Source organism: Galeopterus variegatus, unplaced genomic scaffold (assembly GCF_000696425.1).
Source record: "Galeopterus variegatus unplaced genomic scaffold, G_variegatus-3.0.2 Scaffold1715, whole genome shotgun sequence".
In the NCBI taxonomy this organism is placed as follows: domain Eukaryota; kingdom Metazoa; phylum Chordata; class Mammalia; order Dermoptera; family Cynocephalidae; genus Galeopterus; species Galeopterus variegatus.
Genome location: NW_007727826.1, coordinates 1 through 9,315, shown reverse-complemented (window position 1 = coordinate 9,315; position 9,315 = coordinate 1). Strand labels below are relative to the sequence as shown.

Below are 9,315 nucleotides of genomic sequence, written 5' to 3'. Positions count from 1 at the left end.
ATTCTTTCAAAAAATGCTTATGTAAAAAGGAGTCTGGAATTAGTGATGCTTTTATGAGTAAATCAATACTTTAGGAAAATAGGCTTCATCTCAGAATTTTACAAAAACCACACAAACATGTTATGAACTGGGCATGTGTACTTTGCAAGATAGGGTCATATCATTTTTGAACAAGGTATGTTAATGATGGGTGAATATCCTAATATTAAAATAAATTGATTAACAGTCAACCTAATGCCCTATCTGTGGCTTTTTTCTGTTCTACTTGTAACTGAGGAAGAGGATTGGAGTGTGCGCAGCTTAGCCGCCATGTTGATTGTTGGCTGTGTGGTCTTTCTCTGTTGACCTACCTGGTTACATAAAGAATAGTATTGACTGTCTTGACTTCTGCCAAAGCAGGGAAAGAATAAGAGCATATTGTACAGTAAAAATGAACATTTTTGACATTTAACAAATAAAAGCAATAATGTATACAACTACCAAAAAGGTAGAAAACAGTCCTGGCATTTTAAACACAGTAGAGGAAGGGGCCAGACACTGGTAGCCTCAACATGGCTCCTTTACAAACAGTTGATATTAAAGGAGGCACTGGAATGTCTGTTGGTCAAGGTGTGGATGGAGGATGTATGACATCCTTTTTCAAGAGTAGGACACTTTCCTTCCCCAGGGAAAAGAGGAGCTTCTTTTTTTCTGGCCAAATCTTCCTCACAGTGCTCTGACAGGAAACGCTGGGCTTTCTGGAGAGTTGATGTTTCCAAGGATCTGAACATTACTTTTGAGAGCACCACATCTTTTTTTTTTTAATTAAGATGAAATTCACTTAGCTAAAATTAAGCACCTTAAAGTATACAGTTTGGTGGCATGTAGAACATTCACAGTGTTATACAACCAACACCTCTAGTTCCAAAATATTTTCATTACATCAAATGGACACCGTGTACCCATTACCCAATCACTCCCCATCCCCGCCTCCCCTGCCTTCAGCATCTACCAACTTTCTGGTTCTGTGGATATACCCATTCTGGATATGTGAACTTTTGTGTCTGGCTTCTCTTAGTATAATGTTTTCAAGGCTCATCCACATCGTAGCAGGTACCAGTACATCATTCCCTTTTGTGGCTGACTGATGTTCTATGGTATGGATATGCCACAACTTGTTTATCTGTTGATCTGATGATGGACTCTGGGTTATTTTTACCTTTTGGCTATTGTGAACAGCGCTGCTATGAAAATGGGTGGATATGTATTTGTTTGTCTGCTTTTAATTCTTTTTGGTATGTACCTAGGAATGGAATTGTTGGGTAATCTTTTATATTTTTAACCTTTTATGGTTCAAATTATGTCCAAAACATATTATAGACTTCCTTACATTTGAAAAGTTGTACTGAACTTAAAATATTCTGCTTGATGTTCCTGGCAGTTACTATGAATATAAATTACTACACATTGCTGTAATGTGCTGCAGATGCTCTCAGGATGTTTGAACTTTCTGTCTAGTTTTGCTTTTTCTTCTCCTGTTGAATAGCTGCACCTTAACAATGAATGTGTAGGGAAGTCTCTGGAATCAGTTTGCCTGGGTTCAAATCTTATCTTACCACTTATTAGATGTGTGACTACAAAATTTTCTCTCCATGTCTGTTTCCCCATCTGAAAACATAGGTGCAGTAATACTGTGAACCTCATAGGGTTATTGTGAGGTTTAAATGGGTCAGGCCCCATCATGTATCAGTTTGTGACAGCTGCCAAAACAAAATAGCACAGACTGGGTGGCTTGTACAACAGAAATTTATTTTCTCACAGTTCTGGAGGCTGCAAGTACAAGATCAAGGTGTTAGCAGGTTTGGTTTCCCTTGAGGCCTCTTTCTTTGGCTTGCAGACAGTTGCCTTCTTGCTGCATATGTGTGGGTGCATCCCTCAGGTCTCTTCTTGTGAACAAATTTCCTCTTCTTATAAGGACACCAGTCATATTGGATTAAGGTCTACCCTAAAGGCCTCATTTTATCTTAGTCACTTCTTTAAAGGCCCTGTCTCCAAATATAGTAACATTCTTAGGTCCTCGGGGTGAGGGTTTCAACATATGGATTTGGGTTGGGACACAGATCAGCCCATAACACCCTGTAAGGCCCTTGGCACAGTGCACACGCTCCATAAAAGTTGGCTGGTGGTTCTTGCAGGGCTGCGCTGCCACCGGGCCTGGTTTGCCTCCGCAGTTGTGTCGGAGCCTGGAAACCAGGTAACCCAGGAAACCGCATTAACATTTCTTGCAGCAGTACAAGTATTAACATTCACATGAAGGGGACTGAAGCCATTAATCTTTGCTAACTCTGTAGCCTCTGTTTGGCTGCTCTGTAGATTTTACTTAATTTCTGGCCTGGATTATGGCCCCAGAAAGGTAAGATTATCAATCATGTAAATTCCAGATAAGTTATGTGGCACTTCATGAGGTGTTGAGATTACTGAAAGTCTACCTAGCGCTTCAGCATGGTCTTGTTACCTTGTAATAGCTGTAGCTAACTATATACGTGACATAAACTTTGTCATTTTGACTGGTTTTTTTAAGTGTACAATTCAGTGGCATTGAGTACATTCACAGTGTTGTAAATCCGTAGCTGCTAACCAACTTGTGAACTTTTTCATCATCCCAAACTGAAACTTTGTCCCCTTGAAACCCTAAGTCGCCTTTCCCCCTCCCCTGAGCCCCAGTTACCTCTCTCTACGTTGTCTCTCTTGTTACCTTCTTAACCCTGCTGTTTCATAATGGCCCTGCTGAGGAAGGAGGCTGGCACTGGACTGTCCTTTGTGCTAGGGAAGGGATTAGAGCTGGGAGGTCCCCGGGGAACAGGGATTTGGGCCTGGGCCCCTTCACCATCTTCCTTCTCAGGTTTACCTTTCACCGCACACCCTTTTTGAGAGATGGCTCCATTCATTTGCACACAATGTCACGATTTTGTACCAAAAAATGGCAGAGGGGGACAGTGTGTTCAGGGAAAGCAGAGGTTGCCTTTCCTCTTGGTGCACGCCCGGGTGGGTTTTGTGGGAGCTCAGACGGGGGTTTGCGTTGGGGGCGCCCCGAGCGTGGCGCTGTGTGTGACGCAGCCCCTTGTCCCCGTGTCCCCGCCCCGTGTGCCCGCAGACATCCATCGGCTCCATCCTGGCCTCCGTGAACCCCTACCAGCCGATCGCCGGCCTGTACGAGCGCGCCGCCATGGAGCGCTACAGCAGGTGCCACCTGGGCGAGCTGCCCCCGCACATCTTCGCCATCGCCAACGAGTGCTACCGCTGCCTGTGGAAGCGCCACGACAACCAGTGCGTCCTCATCAGGTAACGCCCCCCCGCCCCCACCCCCCCCGTGCGCGTGCGCGGAGGTGGGCTGGGTTCGGGACGTTCGGGCTTTCCCCGCCCCCGGCCCACAGCACAAAACCCGCTCCCAACATTCCCGGGAAACGTCTTCTGCAACCACCTGAGCTGCTCAGGTGGCGTTTCTGTGTTGAACGCCTTGATGACCGCAGCTTTCAAGGGACAGGAGGGACCAGCTCCCTTAGAAAAGCAGGTGGGTCAGGTGGTCTCTTTCCTCAGAATGATCACTCCGTTCTGTTCCTTTTTTTCTTTTTTTCATTGCCTTCATTATTCTTTGGTTTATTTCAAATTCGAGGCACCGTCCTTCTGTCTGTTGAAGGGAATGTTGCGTAGTTCTTTCAGGTTTAAAGTGTTTTCCATATTCTAGAATGCTGGTCAGAGTGCTTGGATATTGGAACAAGGTTTCTTTCTTTCTTTAGTAGGATAAACTCCCAAGTTTAAGCATTTTTAATAATTCGATTAACTACAGAAAAGAGGATTAACTATGTGTGTATTAAGGAATGATACAAGGGCATGTTTATTTCAGTTAATTTTTTTGGTGTGGGTGAAGGGACTTGGCATATCTATTTCAGCCATCTTGCTCATTTTTTAAAATAAAGTGCTAGGATCCCCACTATCAAAATCGTTATTACTAGGAACTGTCTCAAAAAGTGGTAGAATATATATTTTAAAATGTTTTTTAGTTTTTATCATTCATTTAAATTGATCTCATCACATACATTCTAGTGACAGCGATTAGATCTTATTAATTACTAATGTTCTAGTGATGAGCAATACACTGGACAATGTGCAGAGCAGAGGTGGCGAATGACGCTCCGAGTGAGGTTTCCATGGAGTGGCCACGCATTTCACTCATCTGTCCTTCCAGCCATTCATTCATAGAACATGCCTGTTATTGAGGAGAGAGCCTACTAAAACCATTGGTGTGAAACAAGATTTTGACATGTTTTAGATGACTTTCTAGTCCAGCTTGTGGCAAGTAATTATTGTATTGTTTCAGGAAGAAAGGAAAGGGGTGTTTGGATTTGGGGAAAGATAATGAAAAGACCCCGTTCCCTTCCAGATTTCCATTTTGATGGAAGTAAGACACAGGAGACACCGGAGACAGATGGAGAGCCATATGTCAGCTTTAGACTTCTAGCCAGCTAGGTTTGCTGACACTGTAGACAGAACCACCTGGTCATGGGTACAGCCAGGTAACTGGTGACCATGATGACTGTGGGAAATCAATTCCCAGATAAAGAGCAGACTGGAAGGGCCTGAGCTGAGCATGCTCGGCCTTTCTCCCAGCTCACCCATCACAGAAGCCACTGCTGCTCCTGTGGGGAGGGGCACCCGGGAGCTTGGGAGGCCCCTTGTTGAAAGCCCAGGGAAGGGAAATGGAGAGTCTCCCTAACCAAAGACATTCAAAATGTGTTCACACTGTATCATGTGGTATATGAAGATAGGTAAGAAATAATGGCTCATGCCTTTTGAAGGATTATGGTGTGTTGTCAAGAATTTATCAGGCCCTTGGATGTGGATGCTCTGTAATGATGCCGACAGGTGCCACACAAATGACTGTCAGGAAGTGTGTTCTTCTTACTGGCAGTTTTTACTCATTATCCTTGTTAGTGAGTCTTTGCTTTTTAAACATGGGAATTACATGTATGTGAATGATTGAACTCATCCATCCTCCCTCCCTCTTGTAGTGGGTTGAATTATGTTCTCCCAAAACTCACTGAAGCTTGAATTTTGTTCCCCAAGTTTTACATATTAGAAACTGAGGGCCGGCCCCGTGGCGCACTTGGGAGAGTGCGGTGCTGGGAGCGCAGCGACGCTCCCGCCGTGGGTTCAGATCCTATATAGGACTGGCCAGTGCATTCACTGGCTGAGCGCGGTGCGGGCGACTCAACACCAAGGGTTGTGATCCCCTTACCAGTCACGAAAAAGGCAAAAAAAAAAAAAAAAAGAAAGAAAGAAAGAAACTGAGCCCCCACTGTGACTGTTAAGAAGGTGGGAAATCCTATTATGGTCATTGAAAGGTGGAGCCTTGAAGAGGTGATTGGATTGTAGGATCGTGCTGAATGGATTAAAAATGGTGGTCAGGGCTGTGGTTCTGAGGGCTTTAAAAGAAGAGGCAGGAGAGTCTGTCTCTGCTCTCTCTGCTTCCACCATCTTGCAATGTGAGACCCCTGGGTCACTGTCGCCACCACCAGATGGACTTTGGACTTCCCAGCCTCAGAAACTGTAAGCAATAAATTTCATATTTCTTTATAAATCACCCAGTTTCAGGTATTTTGTTATAAGCAACAGAAACAGACTAATACCCCCCCCCCCCCGTCTCCTTTCTCCCCCCTCCTCCTCTTCCTCCCTCTGCCTCTGGGTCTCAGTCTTGGTCCCAGTCTCTCTCTCTCTCCAGGGACGCATGTGGCAGCTGTGCTCTTTATCACCTAGCAGTGCTAATGTATTCACTGTGGGAACAACTTGGGTAGAGAGACTGTCACGTATTCAGTTAGGCAAACAGAGATCATTCTAACTTGCAGTTCATCAAAATTAAAGCTGCTTGCTTAATATAGAAACAGAGCTTTTAAGTCACATGCCCAATGAAATCACTTGACTTATGACTAGAAGCACTCTTTGTGGGCTCTTTAGATGGCTTCATAAAAGTTTAGAAGTTAGAATTTAAGATCATTATTTCATCATACAGAATATAAGTAAGATTAACAGAGAAAGAGAACCATTCTTATTTTAAGAAGATCAAATTGTTGTCCATAGATAAGTACCTAAATGTTTGCCATTGATAATTCCTTGTGTTTATTACTTTTAGTGGAGAAAATGGGACCAATGACTAATATATCACTTGCTAGACAGAGCAGCCTAGGAAAAAAGTGAAAAATTAAATGAGATCATTGTGTGTGTGTATATATGTGTGTATAATAAAATGGAAGGGGGTTGGCATTTTCATGCCAAAGACTGTGGTATTTAAAAATAAGGAGGTTGGGGAGGGAGTAGGTCCCAAACAGAGAGGTCCTATTATGTAATGCTGACGTGAAAGGAGTAACTGTATTTAACTAAATTAGCTCAGCAAACAGACTTTAAGAATAGATTTCTCATTAAAATGTGTTTTAGTTTTAATAGCTCTTTCCAGCAGTTCTTTTTTTTTTTTTTTTTTTTTTTGGGGGTTCGGGCTGTGGGAATTAAGTGAAAATTAGGTTTAAAAGTAAAAATTGCTAGGTACAGTAGCCTTATTGAGATATCCTTGGGCATGATCTGCCCCCTGGTGGATACAATGTGTTTTATTACTTTCAAAACATTCTGTCATGCTGGTGCCTTTGAAATTAGAAAATAAGCCTATTTGGAACTAGATAGGATTTCATAGATCAATTTTTCTCTTACTTATGAGCGTATATGACAGGGCTATGGTCCCCAGCTACTTAGGTTTAAAAGTAAAAATTGCTAGGTACAGTAGCCTTATTGAGATATCCTTGGGCATGATCTGCCCCCTGGTGGATACAATGTGTTTTATTACTTTCAAAACATTCTGTCATGCTGGTGCCTTTGAAATTAGAAAATAAGCCTATTTGGAACTAGATAGGATTTCATAGATCAATTTTTCTCTTACTTATGAGCGTATATGACAGGGCTATGGTCCCCAGCTACTTGGTGGCAAGGCCAGGTTTCTAGGCTTCTGGTCCAAGCCTCGTTGTTTGATGTCATTTTCAAGGTTATTGCCTCTCTTAAGCTCATTTTATTTTAATTTTTTGTGCACATTTTAATAGATACTTATGCTACTGTAGTTTTAAATATAACTACAACTACATAAAATATAAATATATATGCATTTAAAAGTCACTTCAGAATTCTTTTTCGTTTAATTAATAAGATCAGCATTTGACTTTGGTTGATCTAGAACGTTTGAAATTGACTTCAGTTTTTCATACATTGTGGGGGGAAGGCAAGGTTTAGATTATTATGATCTTTTCATTATGTATGACTTTTTAAGGTGTATAGTATAGGCAAGGTTGACTTGTGGCTAACTCGTCTTTGCAATTCGGTACCCAGGACATGATTGACAGAGGGCCAGCATTAACCACTGTCTGTCAAAGGATGAATACGGAGCAACTGTTGGATCAGAATCTTTGCTTGCTTTGCATGCGGCTAACTCGTCTTTGCAATTCGGTACCCAGGACATGATTGACAGAGGGCCAGCATTAACCGCTGTCTGTCAAAGGATGAATACGGAGCAACTGTTGGATCAGAATCTTTGCTTGCTTTGCATGTTCTGGCTTTTCAAAACTGGAACGATTTCTTCTTAACCATGTCTTTTATGTCCTGGAATGATAATTGAGTATTTGGTCTTTTTTTATTTCTAGAAATGTATTTAGAAATGATATCATTGGAACGCTGAACAAAACTTGTGCCCTGGATTTGAAAGGCACCAAGCAGAATAAGGCGAGGGGCATCCATGGCTCATGCTCACAAAGTACAGCAGGTGAAGGGGATGGGCTTGGAGAGGCAAAGAAAGGGAACCAAAATTCATCAAGAAGCCTCCTTTCTGTCTAATTCCCAGGGGAGCCCAAGAGGCATTTTTCTGTGGGGAAACTGAGGCTCAGTACTGTTGAGTGACTTGCTAAAGACACTTTTGTTATTAAGTAACACAGGATTTGAACTTCAGGGTCTGTGATGGCAAAGTCTGTTATTTCCAGAACAGAATCCTAATTCCTGGTACAGGATTGTACCTTAAGGGTTTTGTTTGGTTTGCTAAGACCTTTGGACTAAGTCCTTTAGGCAGAAGAGAAGTTTCCTAAGTTTTTCTGGCAAGCAAGGGAGTGATCCAGCATATTTTGAGAAGATCATGTGAATCAGGGAATTTGTTTACAGGAAGGAGAATGCTTGATTGTCAGGTGCCAGCAGAAAAGTATTGTGTAAAGGGCCAGAGTATATATTGTAGGCTTTGTGGGTGAGACCACCTCTGTTGCAAATTGAACTCAACTCTGCACAGTACAAGAGCACTCACAGACAGTATGCAAATGACGGGCCCGGGCTGTATTCCAGTAAAACTTTATTTACAAAAACAGGTAATAGTTCAGATTTGAGGGCTGTAGTTTGCTGACCCCGTGCTAGATCTAGGAAACTGGATGGAAGAGTACCACTAGGAGACTAGCCTGCGCAGTGCACAAAGGGCCCTGCTCACATCAGACACCTTTCCTGCAGGTGTGTTCTGGATGCTTCCTCCCTGCTCTTCTGAAGACTTTGCCCCACCATTGAGCCTTGCCGACCCTGATTCTTTGACCTCTCCCTCTCTACTGGGTCATTGGCATTATCATTCAAAAATTTCTAGTATGTTCCATCTTGGAACAAATAAAAGATGTTCATTTGGTTCCGCACCCTCCTTAAGCCACCTGTTTATCTCAGCACTCTCCTTCATGGTGCTCTGTCCTTCTGGATCTCTTCCTAGCTCTCTGGCCACCCCTTGGCCATTTTCACCTCCTTTTCTTGTAACCAACCTGCCTGTTCTTCTGTGAGTCTGCCTGACTCCCCAAATTTTACACCCCCCTCAACCCCACCAACTTCTCTAAGTCCCAGACTTGTGGCCCAGGTACACCTTGGGTGTCATCACTGAGATATCTCACGGGTATCTCAAGGCTGGCATGTTCTAAATGCGTTGTCATTTTCTCCCAGAAACGTGTCCCTACTCTTGTGCTTCCTGTGCTCACCCAGTGGACTCTCCATCCTTCCCTGTCCTAAGCCTGAGATCTGCAAGTCATTCTTTGATCTAGAATCATTCTTTTTTTGTCCTCCAGAATTAAAGGTAAAATTACAAAGAGTAAAGTTTATCTATCTGATGTATACAGTTTGATTCATTTTGACACTTGTACAAACCTGTTACCAACATCCAGATCCTCACACTAGCATGCTCCCCCAGGTCTCAGGTGTCATTCTTTTTTTTTTTTTTTCCTTTTTTTTGTCTTTTTT

At 42.9% G+C, this 9,315-nt stretch overlaps 1 protein-coding gene across 1 annotated transcript in view; it reads left to right on the top strand.

The window, feature by feature from the left end:
• Positions 1-3,321, top strand: part of LOC103595211 (unconventional myosin-X-like) — a gene marked incomplete at its 3' end in the record, with an annotated part of 109,972 nt that extends 106,651 nt beyond the window's left edge. The window contains exon 4 of the mRNA XM_008578545.1: positions 3,134-3,321. Within this exon, the coding sequence (XP_008576767.1) occupies positions 3,134-3,321 (188 nt within the window). The remainder of the gene's footprint in view (positions 1-3,133) is intronic.
• Between the last annotated feature and the right edge of the window lie 5,994 nt (positions 3,322-9,315).